General features: G+C 39.2%; 1 protein-coding gene across 1 annotated transcript in view; it reads left to right on the top strand.

Annotated features, from left to right (window-relative positions):
* Window positions 1–21,979, top strand: part of SERTAD2 (SERTA domain containing 2) — a 63,675-nt gene extending 41,696 nt beyond the window's left edge. Inside the window, exon 2 of the mRNA XM_063443775.1 lies at window positions 19,606–21,979. Coding sequence (XP_063299845.1) covers window positions 19,610–20,554 — 945 coding nt within the window. The 5' untranslated portion in view covers window positions 19,606–19,609 and the 3' untranslated portion in view covers window positions 20,555–21,979. The remainder of the gene's footprint in view (window positions 1–19,605) is intronic.
* Window positions 21,980–27,957: the final 5,978 nt, after the last annotated feature.

Raw genomic sequence — 27,957 nt, 5'->3', positions numbered from 1 at the left:
GGTAAGGCAGTGGCTGAGTGACAGGCAACAGAGGGTTGTAGTCAATGGAGTATATTCGAAGCTTGGGCTTGTCACCAGTGGGGTACCTCAGGGATCTGTACTTGGACCCATTCTCTTTAATATTTTTATTAGTGATATTGCAGAAGGTCTTGATGGTAAGGTGTGTCTTTTTGCGGATGATACTAAGATATGTAACAGGGTTGATGTTCCAGGAGGGATAAGCCAAATGGAAAATGATTTAGGTAAACTAGAAAAATGGTCAGAGTTGTGGCAACTGACATTTAATGTGGATAAGTGCAAGATAATGCATCTTGGACGTAAAAACCCAAGGGCAGAGTACAGAATATTTGATAGAGTCCTAACCTCAACATCTGAGGAAAGGGATTTAGGGGTGATTATTTCTGATGACTTAAAGGTAGGCAGACAATGTAATAGAGCAGCAGGAAATGCTAGCAGAATGCTTGGTTGTATAGGGAGAGGTATTAGCAGTAGAAAGAGGGAAGTGCTCATGCCATTGTACAGAACACTGGTGAGACCTCACTTGGAGTACTGTACACAGTACTGGAGACCCTATCTTCAGAAGGATATTGATACCTTAGAGAGAGTTCAAAGAAGGGCTACTAAACTGGTTCATGGATTGCAGGATAAAACTTACCAGGAAAGGTTAAAGGACCACTCTAGGCACCCAGACCACTTCAGCTTAATGAAGTGGTCTGGGTGCCAGGTCCAGCTAGGGTTAACTAATTGTTTTATAAACATAGCAGTTTCAGAGAAACTGCTATGTTTTTTAATTAGTTAAGCCTTCCCCTATTTCCTCTAGTGGCTGTCTCATTGACAGCCGCTAGAGGCGCTTGCGTGATTCTCACTGTGAAAATCACAGTGAGAGCACGCAAGCGTCCATAGGAAAGCATTATGAATGCTTTCCTATGTGACCGGCTGAATGCACGCGCAGCTCTTGCCGCGCGTGCGCATTCAGCCGACGGGGAGGAACGGAGGCGGAGAGGAGGAGGAGAGCTCCCCGCCCAGCGCTGGAAAAAGGTAAGTTTTTACCCCTTTCCCCTTTCCAGAGCCGGGCGGGAGGGGGTCCCTGAGGGTGGGGTCACCCTTAGGGCACTCTAGTGCCAGGAAAACGAGTATGCTTTCCTGGCACTAGAGTGGTCCTTTAAAGGATCTTAACATGTATAGCATGGAGGAAAGGGGGGATATGATAGAAACATTTAAATACATAAAGGGAATCAACACAGTAAAGGAGGAGACTATATTTAAAAGAAGAAAAGCTACCACAACAAGAGGACATAGTCTTAAATTAGAGGGACAAAGGTTTAAAAATAATATCAGGAAGTATTACTTTACTGAGAGGGTAGTGGATGCATGGAATAGCCTTCCAGCTGAAGTGGTAGAGGTTAACACAGTAAAGGAGTTTAAGCATGCGTGGGATAGGCATAAGGCTATCCTAACTATAAGATAAGGTCAGGGACTAATGAAAGTATTTAAAAAACTGGGCAGACTAGATGGGCCGAATGGTTCTTATCTGCCGTCACATTCTATGTTTCTATGTTTCTATGGCTGGAATGCTATAAGGATGTGTTTTTTTCTGTTTGTTGACTAAAATTCCCAAGTTTTTTCCACATACATATGTAAATAAAACTCACCTTGCCTGCCCCTCCCAGCGGACCTCCAGCATCGATGTAACCATCGAGGGGTCTTTGAAAATTCTGCAAAGTCCTAGACAGTGACAGTGCCACTTTAAAGATATATCCTTATGAATAATATTGCTGTGGAGCTCTGTTTTACACTCAGACAATATGGAGATCCTAGAAAGCAGGGACATTAGATTAAAAAGCGGAACAGAGCGATTTGGACCCAAAATATGGTATGCATGCATTGTGTGATATGTTTGGGTTATTTGGTGAGTGGGCAGTCCCAAGCAAGGCCACTAGCATTCATTTCTGGCAGCTGTCTGCAAAGAAACATAAGCGATCTTCATATAATCTATATATTTGTTGGCACTTGCACCAGCATAATGTATATAGATTAATAGGTTGATTTACTAGACGGCGTAAATAGTCGCACTGCTCCTAAATTCAGTTATGCTTGGAAGTGAGTTTAAAGATCCATGATATTTACTATCACGGCTCGCAGGCTGGCTTCCGAGCGTAACTGAGCTCAGCCAGTGGATATATTTCCCAAATGTAAGTACTAAGAAAGCACACGGAAATAGCAGGTGTGAGTTTACCAATTATAACTGCAGACAGTGACCCTTTAGAATTAGTGCAAATTGTAAAGCAAAAAAAAAAAAAGGTCTAAGGTGAGTCATTAGCATATCCTAAAAGAGAACCCTTAAGGGGTTTATCTTATCAGGGATTAATGAATGCCCAGAATTTTAGTAACACTCCAAGCACCATAACCACTACAGTATGCCCTCGTGCACTCCCATTGCTAGTAGTAGTTTGACTTTTAACCTGTGGTCAACTGGAAGCCACTTCTTGCCTTCACTGCAAATGAGAACTCTCAGCTCTAAGCTAAGTCTGGTGATTCAAGGCTTAGCCTATTGACTGTGAGTGATCAACTGACCTGCACTGAAGTACTTAGCTCAGTATAGCTAACAGAAGCTCATTGGGTGTAGCTTTCATGGGGTCTGCCGAGAGGAGAGGAGTGAATGGGACCCCAAGGTAAAATGTCAAACCAAAGCCGCCGTTCCTACATACCCTCTTCACATTAATAATAATAAGGTGGGTCTTTAAAAATGTAAACAAAAGAAAGCAAAAAACTATTTTATATTTAACATTTTAAGTCTTGTTTTTGTCAAACTTGGTTCTTCGGCCCCTAAAAAGACTGAATAAAAGACCATCAGAACGCATAAAAACTGTTTGAAATTAAAGAACACATGAATAGCAAAACAAACAAAAAAACAAACAGAAAAAGCTGTAAAAAAAATAAAAATCTTAATTGCAATTCAAAAAAGGTGTATGTGGGGCCATATGGGCTCCTTATAAAGTGTTGTTTTGTGTTTGTACAGCACGTCATTTGCAATACTTTCTCAAGAAAGGCTAATGTCTTTTCACATATACACAATTAATTTAATTAAAAATAAAGGCGGTGTAACGGACCGTTTCACTCACAAGAGGATAAAAACCGTTTAGGCGATAATCCCCTTTCCCATAGACCAGCAGCTACTGCAATCACCAACTGCCCGAACTGCAAACTGTACGAATTCACCAACTCTCGAACAGCAGACACACGAACCCTGGAAGTAGCCGAACAGGAAAAGCAATACGAACAGCTTACACTCCTGGCAATCGGCATACAGTCAAATTCCCCCCAAGAAAGAGACAACACTTCACTTTGAGGGTTAAGCAGGAACTCATTTACTCAGGGCTACCCGCCCAGTATTTATGCAGGTCTCCCACCTGGTGGACACTCCCCTAGGGGACCAAATGGAAGACTGTAACAAAGGACAGACATACACCAATTACAGACACACAGCAGTAAAACATTCCCACACTGCATCCTGATCTCCTCCCTCTATCCTGGAGATAATTGAGAATAAATTAAATTATCTCCCAGGACAGAGGCAAAACTCCATTACACACATGGGGATACAAAAGACAGTAAAATACATTAAAACATATAATATTACATTTCATACATAAAATACAGACATGTCACATATCCCCAGATAGCTGGGATCTGAGCGCACCACGCTACCGAATAGCGCTCAGATCCTATTCACACAGTTCAATTGCCATGGAGCCAAAGTCTCTAATCACACGAATAGGCTCCATGGCATAGCTATCTGGGTTCACATATTCACATACACAAAATATCGAATGAGCCGGTGTTCGGTTAAACTTGTACGAATATGAACCAGGCGACGGACGGCTCAGCGGTGTTCGTGCAAATAAGTGTCCGTTTTTAGTTCCATAGAATCTTCGCCGAACACCGCTGGCCTTTTGCACGATTAAAATGGCCACCGCCTCGTGGTCGGCAACCGAACAAAGACCACCCTGGATTCGTCAATTAAGCTGCGGTTAACCGCAGCTTCAGGGAGGTAAATTGACGGCTCCCAGGTGGTCGCGCATTCGTTAGTTTGTTCGGTAGATCAAACCTACCGAACACCCTGGCAGAAACGCACGAATATGCCTTCCTGCAGGGAAAATAAAAGGTTTAACCTGCAGGACCATAGTCCAAAGGGAGCAGGCGAGCAACCAGGCTTCTCCAGTTTACAGTGGCGAGGTTGGTTTCGCCACAGGCGGGAAAGAGAGTACATATGTTTTCAAAGTATCAATGCTACCCCAGTTTGACAAGCGATTAAGATATACTCAGTTTATATTGGTCTCTATTGTAATGGTGTGGCGGCCCCTTTAATTATTTACACTTTGCGTATTTAAGTTATGCAACAAATATTCAGCGGAGATTGTATCACAAAGTTAACATTTTACTTTTTTTTTATTAAAAATAAAATAAAAACATGCATGCATAACAGAGAGAAGTTCTTGGAAAATGACGGCAATTTAATGAAAGTTTTTCGCAGAGGAAAAAAATTGACCTTTTGCCCATATGTAGTTATGAATAGGCTCTTGTGCTCCCTTTTAAAGAAATGGCTCTGCTTATTAAACAACAGTCCTGGAACACTTCACATAGAAACACAGTGTACTCATTCACATGCAAAAGAGAAAGGTTTGTGTTTTAAAATAATAATATTACCAAACGTCAAATACATTTCACTTTTAAAGTTACTTTATTTTATTTTATTTTGTTGTTTTTTTTCTTATCTATATATTTTTTTATAAATACAATGTGTAGGGTCAGCACCAATTACTATAGATGGCTCCCCACTAAGGGGTTCATGAGATCTTTCATAGACTCTGGTATTCTTGCACATGTGAAAATGTACGAAGCCTTGTCTGCCAGGAATTGAAGAAGATGGAGGCACCAAGGAGAGAGAAGAGGAGGTGAGATGTCCCATTGTACAGCGCTACGGAATCTGATGGCGCTATATAAAGAATAAAATAATAATAATGTCCTTCAGATATAGTACCATGTCTCATGTGGGGTCTTTGCAGAATTTCAACATGCGACATATCTGCTGTAGAGAGGTACAGCAGTATAGAAGTGACCCATTAAGTTTCCCAAGATAATATATTAAAATATGTTGTTTCTAAACATTTTCAGATATTCCTTACCTATGCCCAGTGCACAAGCAAGCCAAGGTAGCAGACAGCCCTTCTTCCCAGACCAGACAGAGATTCATCCAAATAGGAGCCCCATAGTCTGGTCTTTAGGGTCAGGTCCTCTAGGTGATTCACAAGAGGTTTCTGACATATGTAGTTCAGTCTCCTACCACAGTTTAATTTGTTAGATCAGATAAGGGAAAGTGTCCACTGTACTGAGAGCAACTATAGTTATGTTTGTTTACTCCATTTGTGCAGTGCCCAGTGTTCTCCTGAGACACAGGCAAACAGTCTCTGAGACATGTGAGGGTATTGAACATGGTGTGCACAAGTCATGCCATTTTTGTTGAAATGACTGTGGTTGTAAGACACTGTGTGCTGCTACAGAGTTATTCAAAGCACCGTAACCTTTTCTATAAGCATAGACCCCAGAGTGACACTTTTAAGAACCTGCATTTTTGTTAATGGATCTGAGTAATGAAACTACAGAACTATAGAAGTATGTGTCCTCAAAAATTCTACTTGGAATGCTTAAAATATCACTGTTTAGTATATATGCCCCCAATGAAAACATGCATGTATTTAATAAGGCATATTTTTATTGGGGGTATATATAAAAACTATTTGCCAAATCTGCAGATCTCTTTTGTCTGCAGCCTTTGCAAGCTGTAGGAGGCACTTTCTGTGGCTGTCCAATCATAGACTTCTCAATACAACTCAATGAGAATTGCTCTGGGTCATTGCTGCCTCCTGAATTTAGCTCCACTGTGTTAACCAAACCAGGAAGTACCAGGACCGGTTGTCTGATTGATAGTCAGGGGGTGTAACAAGGTAAAAAAAAAAATTAAAGTGCCAATTTCTATTGAAATCTGTACTTTTTGTACAATTAAAAGAGGAAAAACTATTTGCATATAAAGCATTCCAGCAGGCTATGTATGGCGCTTTAGGGGTCTGGAGTGCCCTTTTAATATTTGTGTCAAAATCGAAGAGCTTACCCCCATTTCATATTTACATTACATTTATGTCTCTCTACTCATCGTCATAATTGTGCTGAATATTTTTTTCTGATGCAACCTGTACCTTACCAGAATGAACTAGCATACTACTGCATTGGTTTCATATCTTTAAGTTACAGTTAAAAGTAGCTCCAATGTTTATTTGCAGTTTACAGAATCCATTTCCCGTACTTCAGTATCGTTTCAGCTTCATGATCTTCTCCACAAATCATGACACTTTGACTGCCTTCCACATTCCATCAAAGCACGGCAGGTGAGACACATGCCATCTACCTGTCAGTGAAGATGTAACAGTGTGAACAGGTTTACCTTAATGCTCCTCTGTGTAGTGTAATCTGATGCCGCTGGTTGTCAGCTCTTAGTTGTCAGAGGTTTTGTCTTCTTGCTGTGTGTCCAGTAAGTATTCCTGTCTTGTCTCGGCATGGGTCGAGGTGTGTCACTGCGGCTAACATGAAACAAGCAAGCAGCAGGTTTAATGTGCCTCTGTTTTCTGATTAGAAAAAAAATCAGATGCAGGTTCACAACAATTTGTGGCAGAACCTGGTATACTGTGAAGATGATGTACATTTTAAATACTCTAAAAGCTGAGGGAAGAGATTTCATGGCAAATGCAACCCAGAAACAATAGTGTTGTGTTTAGCCATTAATGGCTTAGGGTGTCCCAGTCCAATTCTCTTGCTACAACCCTTTGGCAAGTGAAAATGTACTTTTGGCAAGTAGAAATTCACTCCTGGTAAGTGTGCCACTGACTCTCCAGGCTTGCACTGGTAACGTTTAAAGCCTGCCTAGTATTAGGACTTTATATTTTAAACTCTGATCTAGTCTTTTCTGCATTTAAGCAATTGTTAACCTCAATAGTGTTCTATATATTGTATTTATTTTTGCATAAGAGTTCTCACTGCGGAATTTTGATAATTCAAAGTTAACTCCCAAAGTCCCGGGGTAGGCAGCTGTGGCAAAACATTGTAGTATGGTTACATTCCTAACGCACCCGGCTAGATTATCACTAAACTAAGGAATACAACATATGTTCATATACAATGTTAGCACATTACATTTCCATTATAGGATGTTTAATTCAAATAATTTTACTTGAAATCCTGTCTGTTTGACTTGCGTTTGAATTAGCTACATGCTTTCATCTATAAAATGTGCTAGCCATAATGCTCACTAATGTTTCAGTTAGTGATTGGGACCCAATAATTGACCAGCAAGCTATTCTGAAACAAGCACATCATACTTATTAAAATATATAATTAGTTTATGACACTGGTGGCGCCAGTATCTTTTTAAGGAGATGGCTACATGCTGTAAAAAAGCAAACTATAATAAAAAAATCTTGCTAGGATGACACACGTCATTTGTAGGCAGGTGCCTATGTCAGAGATTGACACACGTAGCACGGGATGTGGACCAATATGTTCTCAAATGAATCTAACTTTTATTGTTACATTTTACATGTGTTGTAAGTGCTGGTGAAGGTGTAAGTGTTACAGAGCAGGGGGGATTTAACTGTTCAAGTCAGCAGAGAATCGAATCTCACCAGAAATAACCCCCTCCCCCCCAAAAAAAAGGGGGCAATAAATTTGGTGGTAGCTTGACAATGATACAGAAGTGAAATTTTACTTTATGAACAAACAAAAAATGAATGGGCAATAAGGTGAAAAAATAAATACAATTCTGCGAACCAGCAAGTCTCCCCGCTGAACCAAGTCACATCATGGCAGTATTGAAAATATGCATACGTAGAAATGTTAATGCTAACATTGCTATTTAAACAAGGCCAGCAAGTACTCTCTGCCAACAGGATTTTTAAAATATTAATTTTAGTGTATATTTGATTAACTCTTTATTTACTAAAATTTCCAAGTTTGGACAGAATCTACATAAAAAGACAATAATATTAATTTATTAATAAAGCTAGGTCAATATAAGATTTATAATGTTTGCCTATCTTTTATATTGGATATGCCATTTATATTGTCAAGTTAAATGCTAATGGGCTTGCTGTCGAGATCCTACTAAAACAATGATGGAATGGTAGGAAAATTTTTAATCTCATGAGTTGCTGGCTAAAGAAATGATGGACAGTTCAGCTCTTCAGGATTTCATATGTGGATACTATTCTGGATAGGATTTAAAGGATCACTATAGGGTCAGGAGCACAAACATGTATTCCTGATTCTATAGTGTTTAACCCACCATGTAGGTGGCTTGCCTTATTTCCAACGCCACGCAGGTCTGCCGGTGCTAGCCCCACCCCCTTTGTGACATCATCAAACAGCCAATTTGTAGCCAATCTAATGCTTTGCTTGGAAAGCATTGTACTGGCTTAAATCGGCACAGGGGCGGGGCCAAATGCCGTTTTGGCCAATCGAGACCTCCTTATAGAGATGCATAGAATCAATGCATCTATATGAGGAAAATTCAGCGTCTCCATGCAGAGCGTGGGGACGCTGAACGTCATGGCTGCTTTTTTGGCAGCCCTGACCCAGGAAGCACCTCCAGTGGCCATCTAAGGAGTGGCAACTTGAAGGTGTCCCTAGAGGCAATGTAAACACTGCCTTTTCTCTGAAAAGGCAGGGTTTGCATGAAAAAAGCATGAAGGGAATTATTATACTCACCAGTACAACTACATCAAGCTGTAGTTGTTCTGGTGACTATAGTGACCCTTTAATCGATTCCTGTTTACTGGTGGTTGCCTTGACCAGAACTTAGTTTTGCAAATATCAGATGCTCTTTCACGGTTGTATGAGAATACAGGAAACGCTGTGTGAATTATTACTGTCAGTAGTGAAACAGAGACAAAACGTGATTGTTGGGGAGAGGGAGTATTTGATGTAAGACAAAAGAGGGGCTATCTTCGTTTGGGGGTGAGCTGAGGTGTGAAATATGGAGACAATAGGTATCATGCGCAGGTTAAATGCAAAAAATGGACAACATTTTTTTATTGATTTATATATTTTGCATAAAATTAGCATGAATTAATTTAACAATACATTTTGTAACTTAACACTATTTTAGCATGATGGCTGACCACAAGTTTACACACATGATGAGATGTTCACGTTGTTTTGTACAGAATATATATTTTGTATTTATTTGTATTCACCACATTTATCACCGCTATAACTGCTGTCTTGGTGAGGATATTAGATGAACACGTATGGGAGTGATTTATCATGGTAGTCTAAAGTACTAAAAGTGGGGCAGTCACCATGGAAACCACAAGGCACGTTCCATTGGTGACTCCTCCCCTTTCACATTTTTGTATTACATTTTAGAACAGAACACTTTGATAAATCTCCCCCATAGCTGTGATTTTTTTTTTTTTTTAAATTTACAAATTTTTGTAAATTTTGTAAATGCAGCTGGATAGTACGTGCCCCCCACTACTCCTCCTGCTCCCCCCCTCAACCCAATGATGAATGTGGTATTGTGAGTAGTGCAATGATTTTGGAGAGGGCTGAAATGGTTAACTGGAAAATAAAGCTGTGTTGGTTGTTTGTTTAGAGAGGAACAAGTGTTAGTGAAAAAGATGGTTGTCCCCATAACCGCAGCTAAGTTTGAGAAATATATACTCGGCATGCATTGGTTTTGTTTTGTGGTAAATATTTTATAACATAAAAAAGATTGTGTGCATGTTTTGATTTATTTATATATATATTTAACTGACTTTTGATTTCCCATAGGCAAACTGCTCTATCTGGTCATTTCCTGTAAAAGGCTGACAGGAAACAAACCAAAAAACGAAACTTCCCCTCCAGATTAATAGCCTTACTACTGTTGCTCATCAGTCTCTTATGTACTACCAGATAGACGACTGTGTGTTGGAAGGAATGTCCGCCTCTTTAACATCTGTAGTGGCTTGTCATGTCACAAATATGTGTTGTTCCAGGTTGTATACAGTAATTATCAGTGGTGATAGCCTTGGCAATAAGTCTAAACACAGGACACACACCACAAGAAATGCTAATATAAATATAGTTTTATTATCAATAGTAAGGGACAATAACAAACGTATAAAAAGGCAAACCGAAAGTGGTATGGCTAGAAAATAAACATACGCCAACACAGCTCACATCAATCGCTAACCAGACACAATACTTGAGGAAGGCACCTGAGGGTGCCAAAACTTTGTGTTTTTTTTTTGGTGTCTTGTGTTTTGTCTGTGAGTTGTGTTGCTGTCTGTTTATTTTTTAGCCTCATCACTTTCTGTTTGTCCTTTTATATGTTTGTTATTGTGACACTATTTATAATAAAGCTAAGCTATATTTATTTTAGCATTGCTTGTGGTGTGCCTCCTGTGGTACTTATTGCTTTTTTTTTTTCCTAAACCCTGGGGTTTATCTGCTTAGGAGTGCACCTGTGCATTTACATTTTGGATAGTATTTACTCTTCTATGTGTGCTAATTGTTATTGGATAACCTTGGCAACCCACTTGTTTGTGAACTACCTATCCCATAACCCTAAGCCAGCCAAAGGGAGCTACCCAAGTCAAAAGACAGTGATAATGTGATTAAAGCCCCACTGATCCTTATACTCCAGTCACCAGAATATTTTATACTCAGTGCATGGGTTATGGTGTGAGGATGTTCCCAGTCTCCCTCTACAGATTTGCTTATAACTGCAGCAATTTACAGATATCACTGCAGATAAAGGCTTGTGCTCTCCCGCCGGTAGGCGATATCACCAAGCCATAGAGGGGTAGGTGGAATATCAGTACTTGTAATTATAGTATGTAGCTGCTGAAACTTCCCAAAAATATCACCAAGCCATACTTTCTACACTCGCCATCCTAATATTGATACAGTGTATGCACTGTACAGGTCCCTACCCGCCCAGAAAGGCTCCTTCACAGGTTAGTGTAAAAGCGCTTCAGCCACAGCCGTGCATGTTTGTTAATCTAGTCACATTTAATCGCCTTTTCTGAAAACTGTGAAAGGAGTTGTCAAACGTTCCCATTATATTGCGAATGCAGGAGGGCCGGGCTTTAGCGTTTCCAGGAGAACCCCCATCTTGATTTAACGACTCTAACAATGTTACAAAAAACTGTGTCATGTGAATGGCCGCTCTACAATTTTTTGACTCTGCTGTTGTTAGAGGTAAAATTCCATTGGGCAGTTTTCAATATGTGGAGACTAGTTAATCAATGCAGCAGATACATAATTAAAGTATTAAACTGTTCTAGTGAACTTTTACAAAGCATCTGACCTTTCCCTCAGACCATTATATCACGGAACCCTGCCATCTCATTTCCTATCACTCCCCCGTACAGTGTTACGTTCACATCATTGGTTCTTAATAAGGTTTTTCACTGAATCAGAATAAGGAAGATACAGTACTCGCTGCAAAATATATTTGTTTTCTTCCTCTTGTAATATCTTTGAAAACAAGAAGGTGGAATATCACATGACGGTCTTGTGACCGATATTAAAGATCCCCTTTTAAGAAGCAATGTGTGTAGTGTAAATGGCAAATTAATTCACTCATTTTCACCTGTTAACCTAATGCAATAGATCTCTTGCCATCAGAGAAAATTCGAGAATATTACCGCATTGCATGCAGCCTGTAACCTTGTCTGACCCACAGACACAGCGCACTTAGTAGCATACATGTTTTTACTTGAAAGGGCTACTCCAACCACCATAACCACTTCAGTGATTTGTAGTGGTCCTTGTGATGGATTCAGTATGTGCAATGTTTCAGCTTGAACCATTGCACATACTGAGATATTCTTAATTGCGTGCTGGGGGCTAGTTGCTCCCCCAGCACACGTGACATTGGCAACCCAGAACTGAATTCAATTCTGTGCATACATTACGTCTGTTGTCAGCACTCACTGCACACAGACAACACACGGGCAATCCCTCCGCGCCCCCTCCATTGCCGGCTGTTCTTTTATTTTTAGAAGCAAACCTCCCTTCATCTCCCCACTCCCTCTGCCACCCTTCCCTTGCCAGTCCAGACCGCACTCATGCGCTCTGAGCCGGTAAAATGGCCCAATCACAGCCTGTGATTGAACCTCATGTGGCCCCAGTGATGTCTGAAAGTGGTTCGAAAAACAGCGCTGGGAGCTTTGCCAGGTGCTGTTTTTTATGTAAGTAAAACTTTTTACAGGTTTTAAAGGGCACATTGCACCAGGAAGGTCCCCCCTCTCAGTATGTGGAACAATGTGTGCTAAAACTTAATATTTGTCCTTGAAACATTAAAATTAATGTAATGAAACCTGTATTCCTAATGTATTTCTATTTTTTACACTTTATATATTTATGCTCCCCACTAATGTAAATAAAATTTGGAAGAATATAGTTTTACTTACCTCTTTTTCAGTGCTGAGATTGAGACTTTGCAGTCGCTGGACCTGCCTCTGCGATGCCATGCCGTAACTTCCTGCATCGCAACGCTGAGTTAAAGGGACACTATTGTCACCCCGAACACTTCAGCTCAATGAAGTGGTCTGGGTGCCAGGTCCTTCTGGGGTTAACCCTGCCTGCTGTAAACATAGCAGTTTCAGAGAAACTGCTATGTTTACATTTGGGGTTAAGTCAGCCTCTAGTGGCTGTCTTCCGGACAGCCACTAGAGGCAAATCTGCGATGCTGGAGGCATATTATGCCTCCATCACGCAGAGCGTCCATCGGAAAGCATTGAAAGATGCTTTCCTATGGACACTTTGAATGCGCATGCGCATTCCGCTCCGCTGACTTCAGACGGGGGAGCTGACGTTGGCGGGGCAGGAGAGATAAGGGAGCCCGGCAGTGGAAGAAGGTGAGTAACTGAAGGGGTTTTAACCTCTTCAGCACCATGGGAGGGGGACCCTATATAGGGTACTATAGTGTCAGCATAAACCCGATTTGTTTTCCTGACACTATAGTGATCCTTTAATGTTGGAGGTTAGCTGTCACAGACAAGTTTGACTGGGTTCTCACAGGAAAAGCGGCTCTAGTAGCTGTCTACCTGGCGTATCTTCTAAACTAATGTCTTACATTGCAGGGCTAAAACTAAAGGACCACTGCATCCAGACCACTCCATCTAGATGACGTCTGGGTGCTTTTATTGGTCCTTAGACAGAAAATGTCTCTGCACCTCTTATTGTTTGTTCTTTGGGGATATCCTGCTGACCCCAAAAAGTTTTTATTTTTAATTTTTCCTTTAAGTAACAAATTCTGGATCCGTCTTGTTAATTTGAGAACTGACAGCACTGTTTTGTCCTATTTGTTTGTACTGATAAATTGGTGTACTTATTGTATGTCTTTTTCTGTTAGTGTTGTGGATATCTGCACGTTAACAGTGCTGTCAGTGCTACAGCAATATGTAGGCAGATAATGCTCAATGAATGTTTCGAACCTATCGCTTTATTTCGAGGAGGGAGGGAGGGACGGTAAAACAGGTTTGCGTGGATGTAAAGCATATGGGATATGTATGAGTGTTTTAGGAAAAAATGGCCTGGCATTAGATCTCGGAGCAGCACACTGAATGGTTTGTATTTATTTATTTGTTTTTCTAATGCAGTCTTCATTGGGTGTAGATTTTAGAAGTAGCAAAGTGCATTAAATTACAGAAAGTACGAGTAAAGATCTGGCGTAGATTTAGTTTAATTTATTGTTTACATCACAAAAACCATCAACTCATAGCAAATAAAAATCAACTGTACATTCTTTTAATACCGTTTTAAAATGTGTTACAGTGTCTGTAGCGGAGTACAAATATTCAGGAAAAGTAGAAAAGGTGTGATTGTGCTTCTGAGATTGACAAGACCCTCCCCATCATTTAACTCAAAGGATCATTAATACTGATCAAAGCATCACAATATTTTCACCCTTCACTTTGATTTTACATTTACATTTACGAGTGTTCTAATTAGTTACTAAGTGTCCAAATACAAAATCAGACATGGTGCTCAGAGCAGGAAAATCAAACATTTTCCCAGAAAGTGATCCAGATCTGTGTCTGGGTATTGACTCATGTTGGACTATATGGTTTGTTTAGGAAATGTAGACATGTCTTGCGCAAACACTATACCAGACTTTAGAAGTTGAGTGATGGGTTTTGTATGTTCTAAGTGAAGTAAAATACCTTTTTGTCTCATGTGTAAAGTAGTCCCACATTAAACCGGTGGTTGTTTGAAGAATAGACAGTCACATGCAGGGGAAATGAGTCATAGCTTCCTAAATCAGGGAGATGAACCGGCCTTCTGGAGACTAGTATGAAGCCACTTTTATCAAGTTAAGTTTCTTGCCTAAAGAGTTTACAATCTCTGATGTATCCACTTTGAATAATTATTCATATAGTTCTTAAATGGAAATTACTAGTCAATGTCTTAAGAAATCCTTTTGTGGTTTATTCCCTAAACATGGGATTGTAGTGAATTGAAAGCCAAATGGCACAATTTAGGCTACCATAGCCAAGCAGATGATAGCCGATTTACTTATATTTCCAGTATGGTTGTCAGTTCAGTACAATTTTGTGTTTAGCTTTTGACATAAATATCAAAATAACAGTGCTTCTATTTCAGATTGTTTACATTGTTATATTTTATTCTGGCAACAGCCTCATTTTAAAATGTAATGTGTCATTGAAGGAAATAAATAAAGCCTTTCAATGATGATGATATAGACGAGGATGATACGTAAATTATATTTTAACCTGAATTTTGCTTCACTCCCACAACGCCGAGACGTAAATCAAAACCCTTCATGTGTAGACAACATTTTAACCCCTTTAGGACACATGACATGTGTGACATGTCACGATTCCCTTTTATTCCAGAAGTTTGGTCCTTAAGGGAATAAAGGGACACTATAGTCACCAGAACAACTACAGCTTATTATATTTGTTATAGTGAGTAGAATAATTTCCTTCAGGATTTTTGCATTTTTCAGAGAAAATGCAGTGTTTACATTACAGCCTACCGATAACTTCACTGGCCACTCCTTAGAAGGCTGCCAGAGGTGCTTCCTGGGGCAGTGCTGCCATTCAGTGTCTCCAACCTCTGCATGCAGACACTGAAATTTCCTCATAGAGATGCATTGATACAGTTCATCTCTATGAGGAAATGATGATTGGCCAGGGCTGTGTTTGACTTGTGCTGGCCCTGCCCCAGATTTGCCTCCTTGACAGTCTCAGCCAATCCAATAGGGAAGCATTGTGATTTGCTCAGAACACCACTTCTGGCAGGTCAGGCAGACAGGAGCAAAGCCAGGATCTACAGACATTTATACAAGTAAGATTTTACTATAATTAGAGAAGCAAGGGGGAAACAGGGGGGCTAGATGGTGATTTTAACACTGTAGGGTCAGGAATATATGTTTGTGTTCCGGACTCTCTAGTGTTCGTTTAACTGGGTTAATTAATAAAGTGAGGAATTAATTAAAGGACTAATTAAAGGCCAAAATAGCTAAACTGGAAAAATGATCTAAGTCAGCTATGCTTCCAGTCCATTGAAACAAAGTTGTTATGGTGCCAGGAGGTTCCTGGCACTCGCTCATTTAAAGGGGTTGAACTGTTCTCAAACAGCTTAACCCCAAAGTCTTTGCTCAGCGCAATATCTCCCTGCCTCTCTGCCCTTCCATTTTCTAATTATCTCTAAACCTGGAGGCTTTTGCAGAATTGGACAGCTGTGCCGCTGATTGGCTGAGAGCTGTCAGCGGCTTTCGTTATAGAGCTTTTTAGAAAACAGAAGGGCAGAGAGTCAGGGAGATTAGGTACTGGAACAAAGACTCTGAGGTTAAATTGTTTGAGAGTGGTTTAAGGTGAGCTAGCACCAGGAACCTCCTGGCACCATAACAACTTCATTTTGGTAAATTAGTTGCGTTGCGTAAACTGTTTCCTTAAGCGATTTAATAATGTGTTTATAGGTGTTAAGCTACCTAAGGTTTAAGATGTGAGATGTGGCTATACTGCTCCATGTTACAAATGTAATATATTATTTTAAAGCAGTTACACACATTTCTTAGGACACTGATGTATGGAAGAACATTTAGAGGAGTTAAGTTAAAGGGAAACTCCAGTGCCAGGAAAACGATCCGTTTTCCTGGCACTGGAGGGTCCCTCTCCCTCCCACCCCCCAATTACCAGTTGCTGAAGGGGTGAAAACCCCTTCAGTGACTTACTAGGGGCAGCGACATGTCCCACGTCGCTGCTTCCTCCTCCCCCGCCACTCCTCCTTCTGCTTACGTCGGCCGGTGGGCGAGACTGATCTCGCCCGCCGGCCGAGGAGACCTAATGCGCATGCGCGGCAATGCCGCGCATGCGCATTAGCACACCCCATAGGAAAGCATTGAAAATGAATTTCAATGCTTCCCTATGGGGAATAGAGCGACGCTGGAGGTCCTCACACAGCGTGAGGACGTCCAGCGACGCTCTAGCACAGAAAACCTGTGCTATAGAGCAGGAAGTTCCCTCTAATAGACAGCCACTAGGGGAGGACTTAACCCTGCAAGGTAATTATTGCAGTTTAAAAAAAACTGCAATAATTACCCTTGCAGGGTTAAAGGACCACTCTAGGCACCCAGACGACTTCAGCTTAATGAAGTGGTCTGGGTGCCAGGTACCTCTAGGATTAACCCTTTTTTTTTTATAAACATAGCAGTTTCAGAGAAACTGCTATGTTTATAATGAGGGTTAATCCAGCCTCTAAATCCTCTAGTGGCTGTCTCATTGACAGCCGCTAGAGGCGCTTGCGTGCTTCTCACTGTGAAAATCACAGTGAGAGCACGCAAGCGTCCATAGGAAAGCATTGTAAATGCTTTCCTATGTGACCGGCTGAATGCGAGCGCGGCTCCTGCCGCGCATTCAGCCGATGACGTCGCGATCAAGATGGAGAGGAGGAGGAAAGCTCCCCGCCCGGCGCTGGAAAAAGAGGTAAGTTTAACCCCTTCCTCTCTCCAGAGCCCGGCGGGAGGGGGTCCCTGAGGGTGGGGGCACCCTCAGGGTACTCTAGTGCCAGGAAAACGAGTATGTTTTCCTGGCACTAGAGTGGTCCTTTAAGGGTAGTGGGAGTCGGCACCCAGACCACTCCAATGAGCAGAAGTGGTCTGGGTGCCTGGAGTGCCCTTTAAGTTACTTTCCACCAACCTGCTAAAAAGTGCAATGGCATTCCAAATATCTTAAGTTACGGTAATGTATGGAAATGTTTGCATGTATGTATGCTATATTTGGCGGCAGACTTTACTGAAATATCACAGCTATACATACAGAATAATTTGTTACGTATTTTTTTGGTATCTTGTTTTTTAATACACATAAAGAGACATTCCAGGTTGGATGAGACCCCCACTTTCAATGCATTATGATGCATTAAAAATATGCAAAAAAATCTTTATAAATTAAGACTGCTTCTTCTTGCTGTGTGTGCTTCTCAGATCAAGAAGTAGCTGATACTATCCATTTATTGTCAGTGGGAGTACAGAGAAAATCTCCAACCATGCTCTGCAAAGGTTTATGGGATATGTAGTTCAGCACTTCATACCATACTCCGTGTGTAGGAGAATAAACAAAAGACTCAGTGAGAGAAAAGATAAAGGGTCCTAAACACGTGTTTCATCCAGTGTGCCGTGCTGCAATGCATTTTCCCCTGGGGCTGACTGAGCATCATGGGAAATGAAGTCCAGACACATCTGGGGTGCTATGTTTTGTAGTTTTATCAGTTTATCAGTAAGAAAACGAATTTCCCAAGTTTGCTAATTTTAGGCACCTTGCAGTTACTATACTATGACCATGATATCTTCAAGAATATAATAATATATGTGCAGATAGCAAAGCTACATTGGTTTTTTAAAGTTTCTATCCTAGCAATTCTGTGCTTTACTAGTAAAACCCTCTTTTCACTTTGGTGACTTTCTGTTTTAAACAGCAACCTAAATATCCGTGTTTATGTCATGCTCGCAGGAAATGTTATGTCTGTTGTTTTCCTTTTTTTTTTTAGTATTTTTTTTACAGATCAGATAAAATTAAGTTCTAGAGGTTTTCACAGACTCTAGAGTCGAGGCCTGCAAGCACGTGCCAAGCCAGTGCCTTTCTATGATAAAAATAGGAAAATCAATCTTTTCTTCCCTGATTCGAGCTTGGAAACGGCTCCTTTTCCATGTCCACCACTGCCCCCGTGCACTGGGGGGCTGTCTCATTGTCTTTGCAGTTAATCCATTTGACAATCCTCTGGGGGCAGCCAGTACAGTGACAGAATCTCACTACTTAGGCTGCTACAACTCAATTAGATGAGTATATATACACTGCAGAGAAATCTAGTTTATTTCCTCAACGGCAGATGGATGCTATCGTGTGTTTTTTTTTTTTTTTTCTCCAGCACCTCCTATTCTACAAAAGAGATGAACATGTGTTTTATCTTATAGATCAGTCTTTCAATAGTGCAATGTCTATGTCCCTACTGCCCTGATGAGGCAGGGGATAGTACAAAACTCCCACCAGCATCCAGAAAAGTAATTCTGGGACCAGATTTAGCCTACGTATGGACTATCCTTTATCCATAATTACTTGTCTGGGTAGTTAAATGACTCAATATGGACTGTCCTTTGTAAGCACAAAATAAATCTGTTTATTAATTGCCCTAATGGGGAATGTCGGTGCTCTCTAAATTAAAGACTTACTCAGGCACATATATTCCCTTTATTAAGGGAGAACACTTCAACTGAATATGAGTTCAGAAATACACTCTTGCCTTGTTTTGGGTTCGTGAAGCTACATCTTTTTTTAGAATCCTTTATATTTCCCCAGATACACAGATTCACATCTTGATAATTGCATAATTAACTATTCTGGATCAGTAGAAATGCTTTAACTAAAGAGGCACTGCAAATACTATAACTATGTATGATTCGTGAAGAGTATGGTGTCAAAGAACACCTTTGTTCCTGACTCCCTACATCAGGTACATTGTAACAGCTGTGTTTTCTAAAAATCACAGCTACAGTTCTTAGGCCACCCAACACTCTGTGGCATCACAAGGGAAGTCTGTGGTACACCCTATATACACAAGTTGATGTACACTGTGTACAGGAAGCGCTGGCTATTGCTGGAAAGGTCCTTGTTAAATTTACTGCAGCCATACTCATGCACATGTATGACTGACTTAATTCGTGAAAACATAGATTGAAGGTGTTCTGCAAGCTAATAGAGACACACTGCAGTTTATATTGGCGGATAGAGTAGACTCATTCATGCGTTTTCATTAGTTAAACTACACATTATTTTTGAACTACTGTTCATCAGGAATTATGAGATATGCATAATTGGGAGGGCTAGGATTGACTGAGAAGCCTCATCCAGTTCCTGGCCTTTGCAGATTTGCAGCAATGACATTTTGAGGGTGTTTCTATAAATGTTATTATAGCCGTTTGGTACTTGTTTTTTTATGTATTTATTAAAACATGAATATCTTCTCTCTTATTTCTTGCAGATATATGTTGGCTAAGGCAGGAAAGCGAAAGTTTGACGAGCATGAAGATGGGCTGGAAGGCAAAGTGGTGTCTCCCACAGACGGACCATCTAAGGTGTCCTACACTTTACAGCGCCAGACTATCTTCAACATTTCCCTCATGAAACTCTACAACCATCGGCCACTGACAGAGCCAAGGTTGCAAAAAACTGTTTTAATAAATAACATGCTTAGGCGAATCCAGGAGGAACTGAAACAAGAAGGTAGCCTAAGGCCTATGTTTATCAGCACTTCTCAGCCTACCGACCCTCTAGGTGACACCTACCAGGAGGCTCAGCCTGCATTCAGCCATCTTGCCTTGCAGCCTGTTCAACCTGACCTAGTAAGCACTACACCACTAGAGTCTTGCCTCACCCCAGCCTCCTTGCTTGAGGATGACACGTTTTGCACTTCCCAAACAGTCCAGCAGAATGGTCCTATCAGCAAACTACCATCACCTCTTCCAACACCTTCTCCGCCTTCTGTCCAGCCAGTAAAAGACAGTTTTTCCTCAGCTTTGGATGAAATTGAGGAGCTTTGTCCAACATCTACCTCAACAGAGGCAACAGCAACAGCACATCTCAAGGATGAATCTGTTGCGTCTGGCGCCCTTAAGCCTGAGGGAACACAAGAGAGCAGAACAAGTGAGCCAAAACTAATGGATTCCCTTCCTGGGAATTTCGAGTTGACAACATCCACTGGCTTTCTTACTGATCTGACATTGGATGATATTCTTTTCTCAGATATTGACACGTCCATGTACGATTTTGACCCTTGCACATCTAATGCTGGAACAACCTCTAAAATGGCACCAGACGAACTTCTGAAAACATTATCTCCTTACAGCAGCCAACCAGTCACCCCAAATCAGCCTTTTAAAATGGACCTTACAGAATTAGACCATATCATGGAGGTTTTGGTTGGGTCCTAAATCAAACTTCACTCAAACAGATTTAAAGCACTTTGCATGCGTACTCTCTTGCCTTTTGAGAAGAAGGAATAACAAACAAACAAACAAAAAAACACAACAAAAACAAGGATTGTGATAAATGTTGCATTAAGCTGTATTGGAGTGCCTTCTGTATGATCACTTGGAGATATTTTATAAATAATTCTCCAAGGATAATCATACCACAATTCTCTAAAGATTGCATATTCCAAACCATTGAATAACTCGAAAACATCAGTTTGTTGTATATGTTAAGCACAAGAATTACGTTGGGATGGGTGGGGGGTGGTACTGCTGTAAATTGCATGTGCATAATTGTCTATTTTTTCAATAAGTTTTATTGCAAAAGGTAAAAATTTTATTATTTAGGTAATCAGAGCCCCTTTTTGGCATTTTAGTCCTTTTTAGGTTAAATTATAGAGTTAACAAATGGAGGCATTAATTACCGCTTTTACAGAAAAAAAAATGTACAAAAAAAAACCCAACAAAACTTGCATATACATGGCTGCTTAGATACCGCTGTCCAAATGTTTTTTATATTTTTGTACAGATTCTGTCATTTATAATGTTTTTTTCTAGGAAAAATGGGGAGAAAAAAAAAAGAAAATTGGTGTTTATACACAAACAATTACTTTTGTTTCGGTATGAATTTCTTCACCACTTATAATGTACAAGCTAGGCCTGAAATGTTATTACACACCATTGAATTATTTTTTTGTCTATGGTGTGAAGAAAATATTTAATTGAAACTCCTATTATAAAAAAGGAGAACAATTTCACCACCAGAGGGCAGCAACAACTTAGCCTAACTGTGAGTTGCACATTGTTTTTGGGAGGGGTGCGTGGGGTTAAGGAATGGCCATAAAATATTTTGTCATCTTATTGAAAGTATTTATTCCACATTGATAAATTTATTTATTTTTCACAATCAATGTTTTATACGATCCCCATGGATTGCACAGAGGGAATTATTTAGATATTTTAGGTTTGACCAACCATGTGCTCAAAGGATTTATAATAATTTTTCACCACTCAGTGTTTTTAAGATCTTTTTATTTTTTATTTATTTTTTTAAAGTACACCCCATTTAATTTTTCACGGCATCCCCTTGGCAGATTAACTTGTCAGTTTGAGTGGGGTGAAGTATAATGCTTCTCATGGTAACAGTATTTTTGACGTCACACTAAAATTAACAATCTCTTCATTTTCCCATGTTATGTGGTTTGTTTTGTCGGAGAATTTCATTCTAAAACAGGGGTGATGAACTGTCCGACATCCCACTTAGGATTCAGCTCCCATAATTATCACAGCTCAAACCTGTAGAAGACCTAGAGGATTATGGGTGTTGTTGTAAATCGACATCCAAGTTCTGAAATGTTCTGATCAGGAGAATGTCTTTGTTCCATTAAGTTAACCCTTTCAGCATGATTGGAGTAAGAAATTATCCGACACACTCAGCGTATAATAATCGCATACTTTGACTGGCAATCTGTACTGGAGAAATATGGAAAACTGATACCCCTCTTGCTTACGGTCCATCAGTGTTGAAACTAAATTTGCTGTCCCATATGCTCTGCTGGTGTATGTGTCTTTTGACTCATATTTTGCCCCATTTGACAGTGTATATGGGGAAACTAACAAAAGCTAAAAGTATTCTTACTGGTTAAGTATTTTGATAATTTGTCAGCTTCTTATTGTAGTGGTTATGGTGCAATGAGTTCATGGGCACCTTTACCAGTTTTTCCGCCACACCTTTTTGAGCCCTCACCCCACCCTGACAGAGCTCCCATACTATCATTCACCTCCAAAGTTGATTCGCATAACCAATTGCATTTTGTATTTAATGTGCACTTGCAGAGCAGGTGGGGTGTGGATGCCAGGTGGAGCCACGGCTTATGTTGAACTGCCCCAAAATATGTATAAATAGCACTCATAGACTAGTAGCACCATAACCATTATAATGAGGTGTGTTTAAAGTGTCCCTTTAAAATTATAGGTATAGCATAAGAGTAGACATCCACCTAGATTTCTTAACCTTTCAAGCTTTAGAGCAGATCAACAACATCTGGTGATCTACATTTAGCCCACCCCTGCACTAAAGTATTAAGTTAATGTTTTGTGAAGGTGGAACAGCATGTTTAACCCTTTCTATATCAGTGGGGTGCCACCCTTAGTATTGCCACTTTATTCGAGCCCAGACACAAAGTCCTCATTTTAAGTAGAGAAGAGAAGCGTTTTGTTTATTATTGTTATACAGCTGTTAAAAGAAAACATGTCTTTTTGTTTTTACAGTTATGTGATGTTAGGAGACAGGGAAAGTCGAGATTTCCTAATGGACTCCCTGGTCACCGTGTTGGGTATACTCCCTATATGTTTTGAAAAAGTACATTTTAACACTGGTAGAAAAAAGGCAGTCCTCCATGTTGCGGAACTTCATCTCCCATGATGCTTTGATAAAGAATTCCAAACACCATGGGAGTCCTATAGGCTTATTTACTAAAGTAAGAGTTCAAAGTGAATTTAAAATGTATGGTTCAAATAGCAAAATTAGTTCTCCAAGATGGCTATGCTCTCAGTCCAGCTAATCTGGCATTACATTTGAAATTCTCTTTGAATTCACACTTTAGTAAATATCCTCGATACTTTCTCAACTTCTAGAGGACTGCCTATTGGCTGTTCCAATCCCAGAACCTGCCACTCCAGCAATCCAATCGTTAATCTCATAAATTCTTCTGGGAACTTTACCAGTAAGTCCATGTAATACGTCTACTGCATGTTACAGCTATGCCATGAGAGGAGCATTAATATGTAACCAGTACAGAATCAGTTATTTTTTTATTTTTATATAAATTAAAGAAACAATATTATTATTAACCAAATAACCATTAAATCCTTGGAGATCTTGTCTTGGAATGTTACTACCCATTTCGCATTAGTTAGACTCTTGACAATTTGGTAAACGTATAAAACATTCCATGCCAGAAAAGGACCTCTAAAGACCACATTATGCCGATGGCATGGGCTGCCAGTAGCTGTTATAATATAAACGGTTAATATACGCCATATTAAAGATATAGTATGTCCCTTTAGATTTTTTCAGCCTTGCAGATGATTAACTCAATAGTTTTAGAGCAGGTGTGGCCAAATCATAGTTGGTAGTCTACAAAATTCATGGGGATTTAACAGTCTTAAGATTGGCAAAGCCTTAATAAAATTTGGACCTCTACAACGTGTGGAGAGTTGGGACACTTTTTGGCCAGTCCTGGTTTAGAGATTATTGTACTTTGTCACGGACAGTTACGATCCTGCTAGAATTTTAGGATTAACCCATGCACCTAGCATGAAACAAGTCCTTCTTCTTTACCTACTGCACGACGGTATATGTTACAGACACGTCTGTCTCTCATCTCTATCCTGCAGTAGGACTTCCACTGGACGAAATTAGTCACACAGTATGTCAGTGAGGAAGACAAAGCTTCATTTTGTTTATGGGTGGTTATATCCAGTATGATATAAGCGGTCATCACCACAATTATTTTTTTCATATCATTTTATATTATGAGCATTTCATAAAAAAGATACATTCACTCTTCAGTAAAACGTGCTATGATTTGAACAAATATTTCCTTATTCTCATAAATACAATACATATGGTCTAAGGAAAAGAAAATCAAATTTTCTTCGGAGGGTGCAAATATAAATCTGAAGATGGCTAAGGCAATGAGATATATATATATATATATATCAGGACCAACCAGTTCTAACCCTTTAGCTGTAATTTTGACTACAATGTAGAAGACAGTTAAGGCTTGATCATAATGGGGGGGGGGGGGGGTGAATGAATTGTCTAGGACCAGGTCAAGTTCCCCAACAGCTCAAATTCTGTTGTTGGGATATCCTGTATCTCTCTAAAATATATTTAATCAGATTTAAACCCAGTCTAAAACACTGTTTAGATTCCCAGTGAGCAAAGCAAACCTATCACATTAAACAAAACGACTGAATAAAAAAATCTGGTCAAAATAAACCTTTCTGTATGTTACAACTTACACGACATGCGTGACTGATAGTATGCCCACATTATCATGACCTAATAGGATTAAAACATTTTTAAAATACATGTTTTCCTTTATATTGTGTTGTGCTTTAAACATTGAACTACCCAGTGTGCACCTGACTGGACGCCATTTTCTATTTTGAAACGATATACGTTGTTCTATAAAAAAAAATTGTGGGAAACAGGAGATAGTGTAGAGTAATGCACAAAAATGCCATATGCTTATTGGTGTTTAGAACTGGTAGCTTGAAATCTATTATAAATTTTTTTTATGTTTTATTGTCAAGTTAATATTTCATCTTCAAATTGTGGCTTCCACCATCCATACGAGTGAATGTTCCTTTTTATTAGGAAATGTTTTTAATTGGTTTCACCCCATGTCTGTGCAGTATTTATTATACTTTAGCTCTCTGTATGGTACTTAGATGTTAACCACAGGTCTCTCGAACATATATATTTTAGTACAGCAAATGGCTTCTTTAGAAAATACTTTTTATATTAATTTATTTAAAAATTTTAAATTATGTTTTATGTTCTGGCAATGGCAAACTGGTATCTGCTCATTTCTTGACATTTTATTAAGATTGGATCTGTCTGTAAAAGGCATTTGGGATCTTGGAATCTCCAAAAAAAATACGTTGCACAGTCCCGTAACAGTGAAAGGGATTGCATGACATTATATCTGTGCAGAAAAATGTGAATTCAGTTACAAATAATTTTAATAAACGATATAGTTTATTTTATGTTATTTATTTTTATAGCATGTATGTATGTATTGGTTATAAAGGCATAGACATGTTATTTGGTTGTTGAAAGGAAGGAAAAGGCCAATGTAATAGGTCTGCTGAGATATTTAAATATATATAAATATATATATATGAAAGTATATATATATATGTAATTTATAATAATGTTAAGAACTATATAAAATTAAACAAACTATGTTTATGCAGTAGACGAGGTGGTAGCCATATTGGATCAAAGCATCACTGCTGATAATTTGCATATAGTGGCTTAATTTGTCTTGCTGGGCTCTGTTCTATATTAGTTGATCTTGCAATAATGCCCCTTATTTTTCTAAAGCAAACAAAATTATCTGTTTTCCTATTTCCCTTTCTCCAGACCACTATACAGAAAAGAGGTATATTGCACTTCAGAATTTGATACATTTTCAATTGAAATGAACAATGCAAACACCATAACGACTACATCACATTGTAGTGATCATGGTGTCACTAGTGCTCTTGCACCTCAGCAGACTGTGGTGGTTATGGTGTTTGGATATGTATTAGGTTACTAATACAGCAAGCAAGTGCAGTCCTATATTGTTCTACTATAATAGTTGGGGTACTGCTGATGCTCAATCCAATCATCATTTTTACAAAGTTTATCCCAATTTCGAATAGCTTTTCATTTCACTTTTATTAACAATTACAAAACGGCAAGAATCAAAAGTCCTTTATCGCTACCCCTTTTTCTAGAAAGAGATTATAATTATAATTTTATTTAATTATTTTTTTTTTCCCTTTCGGTGCGTCTGTTAATTTTTTACATTTTTATAATCACCTTCTTAAAATGAATGATTTTGTTTTTGCTTTATCTCAGAACACATATGCAAGATAGCCATGTTTGTGAGGCTTATTTTAACATATGTACAGACAAACTTTTAAGACGTGTATAATCACTGTGCAAGATCTGTGTTTATAGACACTGTTGTGCAATGATATGACAAGAATTGAGCAGATCCAATCAGCTTTGATTTTTCTTTTTCCTTTTTTTTTTTTTTAAAGTGGTTTTATTTTCTCTTAAGTTATTTATTCCTGTTTTGTTTTTTTTTCTTTTGTAAATATATTTATTTTATTGTGAAGCTAACATCTGAATTGTAGCATGTACAGAATGTATGGTAGGAATCTACTCTTTTTTAGGAATGTAGGTTAATTTCAAAAGAGGGTGTGAGGTGATGAAAATGGCCGCCTTACCCTCGAATAAATGCACAATTCACACAATTTATGTTTAGTATCAGTGGGTGGTTTTCCAGCATTCTGGAGAAATTGCATTACATTTGTGATTATTTCCTTATAATTAATTTGAATAAATAAAAAACAACAACCCTAAGTAAGTAAATGTGTATTTTTTTAATCAAAGTAAAACCTCAAGGGGTATCATCATTTTTGTATTGGTCCTGTAATTATATAGTTGCCTCGTAATCAAGAGCTATGAAACTCTATTCTGCTCACAGCACCCTTAGCCTAATATCGCACCCAAAGTTAGACAGGTTAATGTAGAAGTCCAATACCCCACTAGCTGAGTAGCACAGGGGCAATGTTTTTTGTCAAACTGTTCCAATCCAATTTGACACAATCCATCCGAAAGTCTTGTAAACACCATACCCACTATAACTTATTGTAGTTGTCATGGTGCTTAGCATGTCTCATTAATAACAATTTATGAACAGGCTTTCTTGAAGCCTTACCTACACCATTTAAAGAGATCCATTTGAGACTCAGTGACTCCCCATTCACTAAACTGGATTGCAAAAGGTACACTTCTTTGCAAGCCAATGTAGTGAATGGGGAGTCACTGATTGACTGAAAGTGGTCAGCTGATGCTTTCAGCTAATCAGCGGCGCGGCAATCCACACTTCCTGTAAGTAAAAATTCAGAAGCCGAATGCTGCCTGGGTAGGAGCTGAGACCAGCACTGGAGGCAACATTGGGTTTAAACCACTTAAAAACGGTTTAACCCCTTGTGGTAAGAGAACCTCTGGGGGCCTACTGGCACCATAACAGCTTCATTTAGATGAAGTTGTTTTGGTGCCTTGAGTGTACCTTTAAGTTCTCTGTGTCCAGTTCATCAAATAATGTTACCACATACATATGGTAAAACAGTAATGATTCAAAAGGAATTACTTTGTTTAGTGTAAATATGTATTATTCAATCTACAACCCTTGCCACCAGTAAATATCAGTGTGTTACAAACAAACATACATAAAACCTCTACTTAGCACATGCATTAATCTTAGCACATATTCAGAAAGCACTTTAATATATTTCATTGCCATTGTCAATTAAATGGCATTACCCCATAATTCTATTTCTCTAACTTGGGAACATCCGGTTCTGGTTCAGTACACAGAATTCCCTGCAAGGCAACTGTAAGAAATGTAGTCAAATATCAGCTGAAATGGAGGAACAATAGACAGCTCTGCAGGCCAATCCATCATAAAACTTCTTTAGATCATGAGTGATGCTTCCAAAAATATATATATTTCTAGTTGTCCTACCAGGGTTGAGAATTACCGTATTTATTAGAGTATAACGCGCAAAAT

This window comes from Pelobates fuscus, chromosome 2, assembly GCF_036172605.1.
Source record: "Pelobates fuscus isolate aPelFus1 chromosome 2, aPelFus1.pri, whole genome shotgun sequence".
NCBI classification, from domain to species: Eukaryota; Metazoa; Chordata; class Amphibia; order Anura; family Pelobatidae; genus Pelobates; species Pelobates fuscus.
Note: the sequence above shows the minus strand (reverse complement) of the source record. Positions and strands in the feature narration are given on the sequence as shown.